The 18,926-nt window shown below is 36.3% G+C and overlaps 1 protein-coding gene across 4 annotated transcripts in view; it reads left to right on the top strand.

The window, feature by feature from the left end:
* Positions 1-783: 783 nt before the first annotated feature.
* Positions 784-18,926, top strand: part of LOC146003584 (coagulation factor IX-like) — a 96,671-nt gene continuing 78,528 nt past the window's right edge. For 2 of the 4 annotated variants that reach the window (XM_083141887.1, XM_083141888.1), the window contains exons 1-4: positions 784-978; positions 2,108-2,144; positions 4,278-4,440; positions 5,538-5,760. In XM_083141887.1, coding sequence (XP_082998013.1) covers positions 853-978; positions 2,108-2,144; positions 4,278-4,440; positions 5,538-5,682 — 471 coding nt within the window. In that variant the 5' untranslated portion in view covers positions 784-852 and the 3' untranslated portion in view covers positions 5,683-5,760. Of the gene's footprint in view, positions 979-2,107; positions 2,145-4,277; positions 5,761-18,926 lie in introns of all 4 variants that reach the window. The other 2 variants (XM_083141889.1, XR_014443835.1) reach the window with 2 other exon arrangements.

Here is an 18,926-nt window from a genome sequence, read left to right as displayed (position 1 = left end):
TAATCTCGACCCATTTATTACAAGCTTACGCATACGCTAACGAAGTATTTTCTATTCTGTCCCTTCATGACGTTATAGAGCTCACAGGATAATGGGAAAAAAATCTCGGAACCTTGGGAATGGCCTACCTAATAAATGTACCTTGAGTAGAAAACGATTCCAATATCACTGTTGATAAATCAATTAAGATATTAATATCACTGATAGTTACTCCTTTAATGATAGTTCTCTGTTAGTACTATTGTTACATATTCGATCAAGAGTAAGTAGTTATAAATAATTAACTTTACAAGTAAATATTTATAACCATTGAAAATGTCTCAACTTCACATCTCATATCCCACTTCATTGTTTACGTCCCTTGGTTTACGTCATTATTCTCATGGATATGTTAATAAACATATGAAGAATCAAGTAATCCTAAGTCGGCTATGAAACACACACTTGCACAAGTCAAATAAGATTTCCAGTCATTATTTCCCTATCGTTTAGTAACGTTTATGAAAATGAAGGACTTAAGATATTAAAACTACTAAATATGCATCTACATTGAAATTATGTATTTCGTTTTGTAAAAACTATGGTACAATGTGCTATATTTTTCCATTAATGTTTTAAAAGACAGTATTTTATACTCAAATTTTATCATCTGCGTCGAAACCTCATCAAATGATAGATATATGGTTGAAATGTGAATTGCATAATTGATCTCTTGAAAGCACGTACGTAAACACAAAGAACAATAGTCAATTGTGAGGTCTCATACTTCACGGTTGTACATGTTTTACGCAAGGACAGCTTATATCCGCGAAATCTGCCTCAGTACAAAACACGTGACCAGTTAGCCTTTCCATGAATTGTAAATGTGTTTCTTCTAATATAATTTTAAAGTTTACTTCGGAAGGAACATTTATTGAGATGGCTTTAAAGGATACAGATGTGTTTATAGTTCTTGTGGCGTGTATTTCATCTTCAACGGTATGTATCATGTTTTGCTATACTTTCTTCCCACAACTTACACCGGTCCTTGCACTTTTTCGGGGACAAGTTTTTGACATATTTACAAGCCCAGAGACAGTTTCTGAACAATGTGCTTGGTGTGAAAGCTGTTTTAATGTGGCTTGTTTTCAGCAATATATTATACATTAACTAAGTCCCTAGTGATCTTAACAGAAAATATTTGAAATATGTTTTTCACGTTAATAATGCAAATATTTTTCCATTTTAATGTTAGCATAAATACCTATATTATGGAGGTGTAATCTGAAATGAAACATTTCATTCTTTACAGATGCTTGAACATACCAGCGAATCAGACAAATTTGCGTAATATTGAGGTAGCATACAGTCACGCATGTTTCTGGTTCGTAATGGTTCCATTGAAAGGCAATGGGTTAGGGGCGTACATATAGTTCACTTAAGACGGGGGAAGTTCAACGTTTGGTATGATTAGGGTTGCTACATTTCATAAGTGAAAATTAGGGACACTGATGACCAGAAGCTTGTTGGGGAGTGTGTGTGGGGGGGAGGGTGCTGAACCCGACAAAGTTGTGTGTATGTACAGTGGGATCCATGAGTATTACGTGCAAATTTTCCATCACTATGTTCGTCCACTTTATTTGACCCAATATGAGTTTCAGAAATGAAAAGAAAACTTAAAACAAGCTGTGGACAACTTCTTCACCAGACATCACCTTATCCATCATTGGCATTGACATAGTTCGAAGAGAACTATGTCCACCTGAAACCTGCTTAATGTCACTCATGAGTAATACATTTATTATCATGCCTTATTAACTATCACTTGTACGCATTACACTCAAATTTATTTGCCGCCCTCCGTGACGGAGTGCTTAATACAGCGCGCTACGACTACATGGGAATCTCTCCCTAGATATGAGTATCGCTTCATCAATTCCATTATATTCTCACCCATCTTTGCGATTAGCCATAAGTGACAGGAAAATAAAATAAAATCAACCAAATCATACAATCAAATTATTTCACCTAAGCATCTCATTATTATAAAATGTATTAATTTTGTAACACTTGTATGAGTACCTTTTATCTACTTGTTCTATTTTAAAAAAAATTAAATTCATTTCAGATTTCTTCGGAGTTAAACATTTATAATACCAGCTGTGGTAAGAAACTTATTAGTTATATTTTTTGTAATAGGAATACCAACTTAAATATGGAATTTCTTTTTCAACAATGCAATGTTAGTACCAACTATAAAAACAAATTTTCTTCGCCGTTATCACAACTACATAAGATGGTAATTAATATACTTTTACTGTACTTTCAAGAATTACTACCTTTAATGTAAATTTTCTATATTGACAGAGCACGTCAATCATACACACACACATTTTGAACGTACAAAATAAAGACATTGAGTAATAACTTAACACGGATAACTATAATGCACCACTTTCTGTATTCAAACAATTTATACTTAATGTATCTTTTGGATTATAAGCGTGTAAAGAAACTTATTAGCATACAACAATTTTATTAACCAGGGGCGCTAATATAATTCGGAGGGTTTTAAATGATTATAATGTTCATAAACAGTATCAGTGTCCCTCCTGTGATTCATTGAAAGGTATAAGGGACAGAATGTATTGCAGAATTACGTGGCTCTTCCTTGGTACTACTCTGTCCCTGGCATCTGTGGAGCAAGTTGGAAGAAAAGGAGAGAAAGCGAGTTGGCGGAGCAAAGCAGTGGGCTGCTGCAAATGGCTGGTAGCTGCACTCACTTCCCCTCCCACGGCTTCATTGGTCGAGCCTCTCGAGTCACTACGTCCGCAGAGACTTGTATTCGTTCACTGGCTCCACAAATTCCTAGTACAGAGAATAGATATTAATGGGCCTCCTAGATGGCGTACTGGTGGCATCGCCGCCTTGTATTGAAGGAGTCCCGGATTTGATACCCGGTGGAGGCACATAGTTGTTCGGATCCCACTTTAAACTGTAGGTTCAGTCCCGATTAGTCTATATGTGCATAATGTGGACTTAAAACACCAACTCAATGAATCAATCAATATGCATTCATATCTTCCAAAACATTTGCATACGAATATTTCGGTACAAAGGTTGTAAGTTCTCGAAATTTCCAGTAGAAAGTATCTGTAAAAGTAAGTTATAGTTAGTTTTGAATCAAGAAACTATAGCTGTAACTCATTTACTTTTTAAAAGTAGCTTTCCGAACACAGATATTGTATTATATATTAAACTGAAATTAAAGTAGAGGACACGATTAGAGACAAAATACGTACAGGAGAATAAATATACAAGTTTTTCTAGAGTAGATGTGTGCTGTTAAATATTACCAATTACACATACACAAAACATTGACGTTCCTCGGATAAGATCACAAAGTAGCGTCGTCGAACATTACTCTAGTTTTGAAGCGAAAACCAAAATGTCAAGTTACTATGATGGACCCATGACAAAATTATCAGGGTAATGAGGTACTAAACCTGAGATCCGAAACATCATTAAAGCATCGTTCAATCATTATTCTTACTTCATCATCCAATTCGCACTAAATTTCAATAGCATCTTCCAAGAACATGGAATACACAATACACTGCTAACCAATATACGTAAAATCAGTGACAAATGACAATAGTTTCAGAAGCATCTCTCTAGTTATGTTCTATGGGAGCAACGACTGAACAGTAGCAGATACTAACATATAATTCTGACATACTACATTGAAAATTCAGTTTAGTTTTTTTACCCTACCAAACATTGCTCACAGTTTTATGCCGTATGATGATGATGCTCTGTGGAATAAAATTATTTGTTTTCATTATTTTGTAAAACAAACAGTTTACTACAGAAATGTCCCTGCTAGTCTGTAATACATATTATTGTAAAATACCAATTATAACTTTGATAATAATAGTTACTGTTGTTGTTACATCTACTAATCAAGTTTTATCAATCGCCTGACTCTCCTACAAAAGTATTTCATGTATCCATCTTCTCTGTCACACGTTGATTCCACTAACCTCCGTCCGGAGTGTTTATCAGAGCGCACTATAATGCCAAGGGTGCCGGGTTGGAATCCTAGCCTGGGCATTAGTATTCTTTGTGAATGTCACTTCATTACGTTCATTTCATCAACACTCATCCTTATTAGCCAAAAGTGGCAGAAAAGCGAAGTAAAATAAACCAAATCCAATCAAATCAAACATGCAGATCTCGCCCTTATAAATTTGTCAGCATTCGGATGGTCAACAGACTTCCACTTTGATTTTTTCCAGCATGCGGGATACTGACAAGGGCGCCTTCCGTTGTTGGAGGTTTTTCTACTTCGCCAAACAAGTATCCTTGGATCATTGTTGTCCGAATCAAAGATGACCCGGACTGCACAGGATCACTGATTAATGACAGATATGTACTTACGACAGGCCACTGCGTATACAAGTAACACTAGATTTATATTTGCTTTCTTTGTTTTTACCATGTAATTGTAAATAATGTTGTGCATAAGTATCTGAATCCAATTATTAATTATGTTGTAGAATATTTTCCGCTCGCTTGATACAAGATCATTATCTTGCTGAAATATCTTCATTTGGGGCACATGTTCTCTTACATATTGTAACATGTAAAACATGTCACTGTAAATAGAGAAGCCATGATTCCTTATGAGCACTAATGAGCATATGATAAAACATTCGCCAACGAGAACATGTGATTTGTCAAAATTCCCATTACGATCTGTTAACAGAGATTGAATCTTGAACGTTTAGTTCAACAAATGCATTGAATTCTTTGTAATTAAGACTTAACACTTTATCTTTACACCAGTGGTTTTCAAACTTCGTGAGGTAGCAGTGTGGTATATTATTTTTTAAATTCGAAACCAAGATCCCATCAATTTCACTAGCGAATATATTTAAATGTTTAACTTTATGTATTAATTAATATGTACCCTTTAAATTAAATATTAATATATGAGTTATTGCATATTCATAAAGAGAAATAGTTCTATTATATATAAAAGTAGGTTTATATTAGCTATCAATCACGGGATATTATGAAATATTTTAGTTTCGACAGGGCAATATCATTAAATATTTTTTGTAAGTGCAGGTTTTCAGTTGCATGTTGCATTTTTAACACCAAAAAATTACAATTAATATTAATTGGGAAATTGTTGATTATAAATTACTCAGAAACCTGATTGATGGCTCTCTTATTAATTTTATTTTAATTCCGTTGGTTAGAAAAAAAATCTGGACAACCTCTAATGGTCCAGCTGTTGAGAAACACTACTGAGATCGTTAGTTTTCTTTAATGAGGTACCGTAGTAGATTATTTTTTCTTTCAAATTAAATTTTGTCTTCCGAGTTTTTGTAGTAGTGGTGCAAAACATTTTACTGTGATGCTGACTAACTATATCTACATCCTTCTTGAAAATGTTAGTATTGCCATTTAATTATACCTATATTATGAAATTTACAGGTTATAGAGCACGATAATTAATATTCTATAATCAAATCAATGTATTTCTTCAGTGTTTTCATTACAGATGTGGAGGTGGTTTTAGGGCTTGCAAATGCTGAATTCGATGGAGAGTTTGTGACAAAGAATGTGTCCAAAGTTATCATCTATGATGATTATCACGTGGCCAGATTACATGACACTCACGATATAGCATGATTCGCCTGCAGGAACCAGTAATTTTCTCATGGAAAGTTAGCCACATTTGTCTACCTAACATACCTGCCAAAAATCCTGGTAAGAAAATCTCAACGCTATGTCTTATGGGTAGTAAGAGTTGACAACAAATGTCACTAGGGGAATATTCTATGCACGTATTTACGTATAAGAAGTTTACTGAACTAGTAAGTTCATGTATTAATAAACACTCTGTAATGTACATAATATACAAATATTGAATATATTTGCATTCAGGAAGTATATAAATTAATGTAAATTAACACTTTATATTTTCAAAACTAAAAAAATCCAGAAAATATATTTAATTTGAGAGAATAAAATACTTTAAAAAATTGCCCTCTTGCTGAATAATAATAATAATAATATTAGAAAAATCTACTTGGTGTGCTAACCACTCCGCCACAGGAGCCGGCTATAATTGATTGAGTATTAAATTTAAAGGGAAAGATAGAAAGCTCTTGATAAAGTGTTAAATGTTTCTGTAGTGGAGGAGAGAGAGTTGGAATATTAAATTTTGGAGACTGTATTTAGCGATATGGTATCCACACGTTTTCGACCCCGAACTTGCCAAAGGAGAAGATGGAAAAGACTAAGAAAGTATTGGCATCCTATTAAATTAATATTTTTGAAAGTCTGCAAAGAAATGGGTGTATAATGTTCTTCCTCGCAATATTGTCTTGCTAGGATGCGTGTTTGGCGCTTTAATGAGATGAATGTGAAGTTTTTATACTATAGCTGCATTACAAAGCAAGCGATATTTTCCATTATGATGAACGATTTTAGGGGTGGTCCCCCTATTTAGGGAGGAGGGGCAGATCAAGTATAGTGTTCAGTAAAGCAACGAAAATAGTTACTTTCGGTAGACACGCTGTCGTAATTAAATACTTTCTGCGGATTACGATATGGTTTGAAGGCGCGAATGATGTGATTTGGAGGGCGTGGAGGGGCGCATGACGATTTTGGGGGGACGTATGACATGATTTTGGGGGGGATGCGCCATTGGCCTAGTGGGGGATGGGCACCCCTGGCTTGGTGACATGCATTATGTACAGTAACGACGCATTACGAAATAAATAAAGGAAACACTTCCGCAAAAAATTTATCACTGAAGTATTTAACATATAAACCCAACATATTAATAGCATTTAGTGATTCATGAATGTCTGTGCAAATTTAACATTATTAGTTAATCTTTAATAATAAGACGTACTTTAATGTGGAAAAAGTAAAAATTGCAGAGGTGAGTGCAACCTGTTACCAAGGTGGCCCGCCGTGGGCCACTTAGGACCTCGCCTCTGGATTAAGTTTTTCAACAAAAAAAGGTATTGTTCCTTTGACAAAAGAAAAAAATAAATTACAATGTAACTATGTGATCAGAATTAAACGAGCTTCCAAGATATGTATAAATTATTAACATTCGTGAATTTCAAGAACGTACACGCACACATTTCTTACTAACATTAAAATAACAACGACAACTAATCTGCTCCATCCCTCACACAATAACTTACATAAAATGGCTGCTGGCAGCCCGAGACAGTGTTTTCTGCATAGTGCACCAGAGGGCAACTGGGTTCATTGATGTAGTGCCATTTGTTAACTTTGTTAAATATTAATATGATTTTCGTGAAGTGGGCCACCTTGGAAACTATGGCCAACTTTGGTTCACCTATCTTACAGATTTTAAAAACTGAAGGTGTGTAAAGTAGTGTAATTGGTGATAGAACCAGGACCACTTACAAGTGTACAAATGATGAGCTCATATAATTAAACAGCCCGATTTGCCCACACTTAAAATTATGCCAAGATCCTCTTATTCCCCAATTCTTCAAGTGTGATATGCTCTTAATTCTAAGAATTTTGAATCCTAGTGTACAAATGATGAGCCCCCTCAGATTTATTTGCCTACACTTATAAAAGGCACTTCTGTGAGATTGTTGTCCATAAATTTGTTAAAAATATGCCCCTCTTGATATTTTTTTTACCCACACCTAAAACTAAGCTAAGATACACCCACACCCACACCCACACACACACATATTTACTTCTGGTTTAAGTTTAATTGGATACCAGGTTCAATTTGTTTATCTAATATTAAAACAATGTAATTCTTCTAGAATTGTTCTGTGACTCTCTCATTTCTTACATCATATGTTTGCATGTTTCAAGTGATTCTCCTCTGTGTTAGTGTTTGTTTAGATCAAAGTGATTAATATGCACAATTCCCGACACGGTAGTATTGAATTTTTGCTTTGCATGTTTCAAGTGATTCTCCTCTGTGTTAGTGTTTGTTTAGATCAAAGTGATTAATGTGCACAATTCCCGACACAGTAGTATTGAATTTTTGCTTTGCATGTTTCAAGTGATTCTCCTCTGCGTCAGTGCTTACAAAAATTTCCGAGTATTGAAGCTTTGCGTGCAAACAAAATTGCATCAGCCAGTATTGTGAGAGTGGCTGAGGAGAACAGATGTGTTGTTACAGTGCTTCTCATACTTACAGGCCTGTTTGGTTTAATTCTTATTATTCATATTAAATATATTTCTGGTATATTGAACAATAAAATATCTGATATTTGTTGCATCCAGCTTGTTTGTTGTAATCCACTCATATTTAGAGTTAGGCTTATATCTGTCCCAGCCTGTTATACAAAAATCAATACATAACACTCAGCGCTAGGTCATTGCCTTTCTAGACATGCATGTCTGTGCAGGCATTTGCGGAAGGTCAGTGTAGATCAATATTTATTCTCTTTTTCCACTTGTGGGCTATTAGCTTTACAACCTATCATAATAAGCATAGAGTTTTGGTTTAAAACCCAAAAAATTTTATATAATAAACTGAGAATAAAAATTAACAATATTAACATATTAAATATACACAAGAAATAAACAAAGCACACAGCTGAACAATATATATATATATATTAAGTACAAAATTTTGAATTGAACCCCAGGAAATCTTATATAATAAACCAACAACAAAAATGCCAAATCAAAAATATTGCAATCAGTGTAAAAAGAATATATCCAGCCCCAATTGGGCCAGACACCAAAAGAATTGTAACCCAGGCAAATTCAGAACTCCCACTAAAATATGTTCTAAATGCAATAAAATATTTAGCAAGGCATATTTCAATAGACATGTGGGTTCTTGTTCTGTACAGTCATCAACATTGCCCCCACAACCTTCTACATCTGGTCTGAAAAGGAAGCATGAAACACCTGTTAATGCTGGACCGGCAAAGCAGCCACGCTATGAACCCATCCATAGCAGTTTTAACGGCCAATTAAGGGATCACCGGTTTGTATCAGAACCAAGATGTGACATTAAGAATTTTTTGAAGAGTATAAATCCAGATGTGCAGGCAATTCTAAATGCACAAAATGGGTCTTATAAGCTGTCCCTCAAATTGTTTACACAATATAAGAAGCCAAATGGCAAAAAATTTGCACAGCCCCACATAACAGAAACTGTACCGGTATATTCAAATGCAAATTCAGACAAAATAATAAGCAGTTTGATAGATCAATTGAATATTAAACACTCTGAATTTGCAGCAAAAGAGTCTGGATGGAGCCTATGCGGATCTTCACACAAGTTATATGTTAATATTTCTGAATTCAACCCATTACAAGGTTCCACTTATGTGCCATTACCTGCCAATATCAAAAACAAAACAGCCGTGGTTAATATAAAAATAATGACCAGAAATGCTTTTTGTGGTGTATTTTAGCTGCTTTGTATCCAGTTTCAAGGCATCCTGAGAGAATAAGTTATTATAAACAGCATGAAAATGATTTTGATGAAGCAATGGAGGGTTTAGAATATCCAATGTCTGTTCAGAATATTGATAAATTTGAAAAAAAGGCCAGGCACATCAATGGCAAACAATTATCTATTAATGTATTTACTTGTTCCACTGGCCGTGACAATTGCTTGATAGATCCTCTCAGAATCAGTACACTTGATGATGAATCTGCTATTCCGATTGATCTGCTCTTAATTGAAGGGGAAGGCACATATCATTACACTCTCATACACAGTCTTGAAGCTTTGGTGAGAACACAACTAGACAAATTTAATAGAATATTTAAGTTGTGCAGAAGATGTTCAACTGTTTTTGATGGTAGAAAAATGGTGAATGGGGTTCGGGAAGAAAATGCAGAAATTGCTAAAAACAAGTTAATTGAGCATCTGAAATACTGTGGCAACCATAAACCTGTTCATATGGTGATGCCAATGCCAAGTGAAAATGCAAAATTCAAAAAGTTTGAAGCCTTGTTGGAACACCCAGCATATATTTTCTGTGATTTTGAATCAAACCTCAAACCTCTTGCATTCTGCAATCCAGATCCTGAAGAATCTTCAATTACACCATAGCAGCTACATAAACCTTCCAGCTTTTATTATGTGGTTGTACAGGATGGTGTTGTTAGTAAAGAAAATTTATACATGGGAGCAGATGCCATCAAAGAATTTGCAGATAGAATAGAAAATGAGTGCCATGACATAGCATCTAATATTTTATTAAAATCAAAACCCATGTTGCCTTTAACAGAGAAACAGATTGAAGATTTCAACAATGCAGAAAAATGCCCGGTATGTGATTCTGAATTTTCAGATACAAATATCAAGGTGAAACACCATTCTCATACAGATAGTAAATTCTTAATGGCCCTGTGTAATAGCTGTAATATTAAGATCAAGAGACCAAAATTTATCCCCATATTTTGCCATGGAGCATCCAATTATGATTTTCATCATTTGATCAGGTACGAGGGGTTTGACAAGCAGAATTTAAATATTTTAGCTGAAAATGATGAAAAATATATTGCCATTAGAGAAATAATTAAAGTTAATGGTGTTCCTATTCACATAAGATTTCTTGATTCTTACAGAATTTTATCGGCTAGCCTGGCTACACTGGCCACTCAATTATCTGATGATCAATTCAAAATCACATGTGCTTTGTTTCCAAATCAGGACCTGAAATTAATTAGGCGGAAGGGTGTATATCCATATGATTATGTTACAGATTTTTCTAAATTTGATGAGTGTTCTCTGCCACCACAACAAGAGTTTTACAGCAAACTCAGAGCATCTGGAATCACTGATGATGATTATCACCATGCCCAATTGATGTGTAACAATTTAAAATGCAAGACATTTGTGATTATCACAAGGCTTATTTAAAACTTGATGTGACCCTCTTAGCTGATATACTGCAGGCATTCAGAAAATCTTCCATGCAAAATTATGAACTAGATCCAATATATTTTTACAGTGCGCCGGGCCTAGCATGGTCTGCAATGTTTTTAAGAGTGGGCTGGAGGTTGGCATGAAAGTAGTTTCCTGGCCCGATGCGATACAGAAACACCTAGCGACATATCAGAGGACTAGGAATTCTTTTCGGCTGTCCTAAGCCTGAGGCCAGAGAACCTTCCTTCCTTCACCACCCCCTCCCCTCCGCGTGACTCCCGCAGCGAGGTTTCCAGGAAAAGGACACCCACCTGTTTCTTTTAATTCTGGTTTCGGAGGCTAAAATTTCTCCACTGGCAAAGCAATTCGCATTTCTCTGCTTGCTGGCTGACTCTTGCATGGAGCGAGACGAGTGGCAGGCTCCAGAGACAGAACATTCATGACTAAAGTTTTGATTGAATAAATTTGGTTGATTACAGTGGCTACTATAATTATGTTGAATTTTCTTGTTGAGGTTGGAATTTTATCAATTGAGAGTAAAGAAGGCGGTAGAGAATATCAGTTGAAAGAAAGTATTTTCCTTTGAAGGGGGTGTTTTTTTATACAAAATCAATATAATAATAATAATAAGGCAAGAATTAGTAACAATTATTATTTCAACTATTAACGAATCGAGTCCCTATTAGAGATGGGCAGGAGCGAAACTACCTGGAATTTAAAAAGGGGAAACGTGGACATGCGTAATAACATATGGAAAAACTGAAAAGGAGAAAGACGGACAAAACAATGTAACAAAATGTACAGTAGTAACAAAGATGTCAGGAAACAATAGTATAATATTGAACATACACTTTGATGAAGTAGTTTTCTTTGTTATGATCTGAATTAAGTCCCTTTGCACAGTTCTCATCGTTGGAGTTCACAGCAGCTTTAATCGGCCAAGATTGATTGATTTTGTTTATTTTACTTCGCCTTTCTGCCACTCTTGGCTAATGATGATATGATGTAATCGATGAAGAGACGCTCACGAAGGACACGTATGCCCAGACCGGATTCGAACCCGGGACCACTGGCGTCGTAGCGAAATGAGATAAATACTCCGCCACGGGGCCGGCTAATCGGCCAAGGGTGGGGACAAACTCTCAGTGATGATGGGAATCCCCTGTGGAAACATATGACCAGTTCCTGCATCACATTAGTTGCTCTCTCCTATTGTGATTTTTCCCAATGTTAATTGATTGCTTGCCAAGTGAAATTTCAGTCCAACTAATTATAGTATGATCTTCAAGATCAGCACTATACGTGTTACAAAGTACTCTTAAAAAAATCCCAGTGAATTGGCCAAAATAAAGTGACAGAATTTCGAGGAGAGGCCGAGCCTCTGTGGACCCACACTTGGTTACGCCAATATACGTAAGTAAACCCGTGGTGCTACAGCCCCTGAGGGCCAGAGCCCACCTACCGACTGTAGGCCTCACTTCCAGTCCAACCAGTTATGTGCGGTCAGCACGACGAACCCCTAATCTTTGTTGTAGGTTTCCGTGACTCATTCATAGCTTCCCAATCTCCTCACGATGGTGGGTGGCAACCGGCCCTATACACAGGCCGAAATCTCAGGAGAAAAGTTGATACGTTTCCCCTAAGAGACTCGAACCTGCGCGCGTCCCGTAGACGGAGCTCAAACCATGATGCATCGGACCATACAGTCACGATGCAGAACAGCAGGGCCGTAGCCAGAATTTTATTTCGGGGGGAAGGCTCATCCCTTATCAGCAGCTGCCATCTAAGGGCGAAAAAGTGGGGAATAGAACCCCTGAAAATGAATTTCTCAGTATATTACAAGTTATTGTACAGGATGTTTAATGTAAGTAAAATTAATCACCGCTATACCCTATTTTAATTACATATTTGTAGGATTTCGGAACGGTCTTCAGCTTCACCCTCCCCCCCCCCCCCCCCGGTCACGTGCCTGCGGGAGAAAATATACATAAGTGCTGATCCCTTATTCTGATTGGCGTTTTAAGAATAGAATATCCTTCAGAGCTTCTCTAAGACATGGTCTTTTAAAAATCAGTTCTAGAGAAGAAACCTTGTCCAATTTACGTTTTCAACTTGTTTCCTTGTGTAGTTTTTAAAGAAGAGAAAAGTTATCACAATTGGTAATCTGCTGGACAAGATCAACGTCGAATATGTAATTGAAACAAAAATTTTAATGTTCGTACCACGATGGTTTTACTGACTGAAAAGTTTATGTTTCATAATTTTGATTGAGCAGAGGGGGCTCTCTAACTGCACCAATCGCCGCCAACCCTATGATAATCGTTTGAGTATCTTGAGTTTCTGTTTTAAGTCTACTTTATATACAGATAGACTAATCGGGACTGGATCTATATTTATAGTGGGATTGAACTAACTATTAGGCGTCCACCGGATACCAAACTCAGGATATTTTAAATTACAAGGGTCACCTTTACCATTATGCTATAGGGGATGCAAAATATATCTGAAACTAAGAAGAAATTTTGAATGCAATGTAGAACGAAGGAGGCACCGTTCACATTGAAGGGGAAGACGCCAGGAAATCCTCCCTCCACTTTCCTAACCTGTACATCTCTAATTTGATTCTCAGCGAAGGCAAGAATTTTATCCAATATTTTATATCACTTTTGTTATTTTTAATGAAGAATTCGAAGTAATAATTTGTCTTTAAATCTCAAGTTAGAAAGTCAGCAAAAATTATGTTTTTATACTAAATTTTACATTAATTGAAGATTTGCAAAGAAACGGTAAACCGTTTTGTTGGTTGATTGATTTAGTGTTTTAAGCCCACTTTATGCACAGTAAGGCTAAGCGGGACTGGACCTACAGTTTAAAGTTGAATCCGAACCACTATGTGCCTCCACCGGGTATCGAACCTGGAACCTCTTGATAACAAGGCTACGACGCTACCACTGCACCATCGGGGAGGCCAGTGTAAACTTTTCGTCATTGTTGCACTCCAAAACAGATGTTTCTGTAAGAGCCACATCAAGTTTGTTTGGAAGTAGTGATGTTCTATGACACACACACACACACGCATATATCTCCTCAACAGGTACTATAGACCAGCAATGTCAAACTCAATTCGTGAGTAGGGCCGCATAACGATAATGTCAAAACTATCCGGGCCACATATCTAGAACCCCAACACCTTAAAATCCAGAACTAAGTGGTTCGACCCAATGGGGCCGAGGGGGGGGGGATTCCAGTGATTATTATTGCAGCATCGATATGTAAATTATATAGACCTCCACCCATATTTTTTCATGGTTATAGTATTTTACATGTTAGTTTCGAGTATAAATTGGTTACAATTGTAACTGTTTGTGTGCAATTAAAGTTTCGTTTCGCACAGATTTCACTTTTTTTTTTTTTTTTTAACAAGCTTCTCATAAGTCTGCAATAAGTTTTTTGTTAGCATGAAACTCTTAATGCAGACAACAAATGTTTTGTCAGTCATTCTTGATCATTCGGCTGTTTCATTAATCTTCATTATGGAAAACAACTTTTCACCAAGGCAAGTGCAACCAAAATTAATAAAATTTCTACAGCAAAATAGCTTATTCGAGGGTACTGCTATTGGAGATATAACAAAAATCAAGGATAGCCCACCTCGCAATATTTATTTTTCAATACGAGTTGCACTGCAATTAAATAAGTTCCATTCGAAGTCAAGACTTTCACACGCACCATCTTAAAGAAAAGGGAGCAGAGCAGAACAAGATTATTGCCCTTCGCACCCTATGAAGTCTTGAAAGCTGTTTCCAACTTCATCACGTAGTATTTTTACTTTGGACAAATTATAACTTTATTAAAAAGTTTTAATATAACGGAAGACTGTAACTTTGCAAAATGGCCTCCACTTCCTTCAAAATATCAGCTCTTGTGTCACGGGGAGGAATCATTCAAGTAGTTTTACTGTCATATCGAGATAAGAATCGCATCCACGAGTGAAGGGAGCAAACCGAGCTAGCTCACAGACGTCCGTAATATCGCATATTGTGAGCGAAAAGGCAACAACACGAACAATTTTCGCTTTCAATTGTTCGTTGACTAAGTAATAAATCCTCTCCTCTGATTTTTTTATTAGCGTTTCTTTTCTGCAACGTTTGGCTAATGGCGACGATGAGGATGAGTAATGATATGATGAAATTGATGAAGGGACACATACAAAGAAAACCCATGCTCAGGCCAGGATTCGAACCCGCAACCTCTGGTGTCGCGACGGGTTGTGCTAACCACTCCGCCACAGATTATGGCAAATTTATTTCGTGATAAAGAAATATTTCTGAATGAATTTACTTTATCAGGGTACAAAATTTCTACGCTTTTCAGTATTCACTTCACAACAAAAGTAAGCATTTCACTTGAAAAATCTGCATTCCTCTTCTATAGTCCTTTTCTTACTCCCACGAAGTTTGGGCAGCGATATGGTTCTCTGAAACTTTTACAGAAACTGACTTTTCTTCCAGGTAAATCCTTAAAAATCAAGAAACAGACTCATAGGCGACAGAAAGTATGCACGCTGCCCTCCCCCAGCTGGCAAGATATTTTCGTACTTCAGAAGTAACCTGTCAATCAGCTTGCTTAGTTGACACAACACCTACTCTATAAGGGAATGTATACCTTTGTAGGGAAAATTGGTCAATGTGTTGAAGTTTGGATGAGTCTGGTCTTGTATCACGAGAAAAGAGAAAACGGGATAACTACAAATGTATAGATAATTTCAAGCATGAAGTGTTAAGTGGGGCCAAGGCGGGCCGCATTAACGAATGCTGGGGCTCACATGCGGCCCGCGAGTTTGACTGGCCGAAATATCAGGAGAAAAGTTGTCACGCTCATCCACGAGACTCGAACCTGCGCGCGTCCCACCGTTGACTCACAAAGTACTACATGTGAAGTAAAACTATCGAAATGTAAAAAGAAGAAGCGTCACCACCCTCCCCGCCTTTTCTACATTTTATTCAAATCGAACACGAGGCACGTATCTAGATATATATTTCGGAGCGGCGTCCTAACGTAATGTCTCAAAATAATAATATTAATAATGTTAAATTAAAATAAGTATAATTATATTAAATTAATTAATATATTTTTATAAGATGAATACTTAAGAAGGCGGTATAACAACAGTGATACAGTATAACATCACGTATTCATTATCTAGCTTACGTGTAGTTAAGGTCGGCAAAATTTGTAAAAAATAGAAACTGCCCTGGCAAGGAAATTAATGTCAAATAGATAAAGAATATAATATTTATTGAGTATGAAAAAATGATGTTAGAATCAGTTGACGAAAGTAAAATTCCTGGTAATATTTTGCATGTTATTATAAGTAGTAATAATTCTTGCATAAATCTTCTTTGGTACTGTCATTCAAAGTCGTATTACTTTCCAATATTTTTGCGGAAATAAACAATTTGCGATAAAACAACCACCTTATTTTCATTACTTAATTGAAGTTTTATGATCTCATTATTTAATTTTTTTGTACTTGGTAAGTCTTTCGGGGGGACGTTGGGACACCTGGACCCCCCTAAATACGTCCTTCGCGGTAAGATCGAGATAAAGTTACTGTGTCACTGGTTCCAATTCATGGTAAATATGCTCTGCTTCTCTACAATCAAACATACACAAACTCATGGCCTTCCTGCTTTCTTGGTTTCTTGCCTGGGAAGAGGCAATAAATCAAGCTGTGACAGCTACGGGACCTTCTGACGAGGGGACGGAACCCAGCTGTGCAGAGGATTCAAACACCCGCGCGTACTAGCCCTCACCGTCAGCCTGGGGCAATTTTGCAACAGAGGCATCTAGTGGCCAAGTGTCGAACTATGATGAATGAAATTTCTCTGAAGCGGCCGTATCTTTCGCCGTCGATAATACATGACATTTTTAAACAATCATTTTGGGCTGTGCAAGTGATTTTTAAAAGAAAAGCCCTCCCTAGCTTAGTCATAAAAGGATTGAGCATTACGTTAGTATGCATCATAATGGCCATTTTCGTTGGTGCTACCCACAAATCCTATAACCATTCTGTGCTTATTTACGTATTTCCGTATGGGAAATTGAAAAACAATAATGGAATTTGTGCACATTTATCGGACTGAAATTGCATAAATGTGTCATGTACTCAAAGTTTCATAAAGTAAGTTCACATCTACTGCGTGTTTTCCGGCAAATTTTTGTCCTAAAACGTTATATTCAACAAAATGCAAAAAAGCCCATGTTAAATTTAAGCACTTTCCACGGCGACCTTCGCTAAACTCCACCTCCCTCTTAAACACTAAAATGCAATTGGATCTGATCCAAGATCAAGATATGTATCTGTTTATGGAACAATGTATAAGAGGAGGCATGGTGCAATGTTCTCAGAGATATGCCAGAGCAAATAACAAATATATTCCTGATTATGATCCAGCACTGCCATCAAATTATATACTGTATGTAGATGCAAACAGCCTGTATGGTTATGCCATGATGGATAAACTGCCATATGCAGGGCTTGAGTGGGTTGAAAATTTCAATATTGAAGAGCTTAAAGATTTTGATGACAGTAACTATGGCCTCTTCTTAGAGGTTGATCTGACAATTCCTGATAATTTACACAAGACATTTTCTGATCTGCCCCCAATTCCTGAGGTTAAGTGTTCACCTGGCTCTAAACAGAAGAAATTGATGATGACTCTAGAGCCGAAACAGGGTTATGTCATATATTACAAAAACCTCCAGTTCCTGATGAATCATGGTGTTCAAGTGACCAAAATTGGAAAAGTTTTGAGGTTCAGGCACTTAAAATGGTTGAAGCCATATATTAATACAAATACAGAGCTTCGAACATCTGCAATGAGCCAATTTGATAAGGCCTTGTTTAAATTGATGGTCAATTCTGTATATGGCAAAACTATTGAAAATGTCAGAAAACATACCGATGTTAAAATAATTACTGACCCCAGCCTGAGCAAAAAATTGGTTGCAAAGCCTAATTTCAATTATAGAAGAATTTATGATGAAAATATGGCACTTTTCAACATCAAAAAACAAAAATTAAGTTTGATAAACCTATTTATGTAGGGGCTGTAATATTGGAATTGGCCAAATTACACATGTTAAAATTGTATTATGATGTGTTGAAACCTTTTTATGGTGATTGTGTAAAATTGATGTACATGGATACAGATAGTTTTGTTCTTGATATTAAAACAGAAGATGTTTATAAAGATATGGCACAGCCTGCATTGCTTGAATATTTTGATACCAGTGAACATACAGAGATTCAACACCACAACGAAAAGGTGCCTGGCAAGTTAAAAGATGAGACACTTGGTGATGTTATTGTTGCATTTGCTGGGTTAAGAGCCAAGATGTACAGTTTTGAAACATGTAGTTGCCAAAAAAGCCAAGGGCATTGGCAGAGTAACTGTTGAAAAAGAGCTCCAATGTGAAGATTATAAAAATTGTCTCAAATCATGTAGCACAATCAAAACATCAGAATCCAGAATTCAGAGTGTGGATCACTTATTGACTAGCAATATTGTAAGAAAAGTGGCTCTGGACCCACATGATGATAAGAGATGCATTTTATCATGTGGCATACATACTCTACCATGGGGTCATTGTGATTTGAAAAATGGCAATCAATGCCCAATTACAGAGCATGATTTGAAATAAATAAACATGCCTATGAACTTATTTGGGTTCAAGAAACAAGGTATTATGGACCTGCCGACACCACAACCCTCTTCTGATATGATATCTAAACTGAGTGGTTTCTTAATTATTCATCTGAACAGCATACTTACAGATGTTGATGATGAAACGGGCAAAACATTGTACATATTTAACAATAATTTAAATCATTACCAATTACCTGTAGGTGGGCAATTACAATTTATTACAACCCCTGAGGGCAATGTCAAGATTTCAATAGGGAGAAATATTTATAGAATTAAGCACTCAAACATGATTTCTGGCACTGTTTATACTG

Source organism: Lepisma saccharinum, chromosome 20 (genome assembly GCF_977018435.1).
Source record: "Lepisma saccharinum chromosome 20, izLepSacc3.1, whole genome shotgun sequence".
In the NCBI taxonomy this organism is placed as follows: Eukaryota; Metazoa; Arthropoda; class Insecta; order Zygentoma; family Lepismatidae; genus Lepisma; species Lepisma saccharinum.
This window is presented reverse-complemented; position numbering and strand designations above follow the sequence as displayed.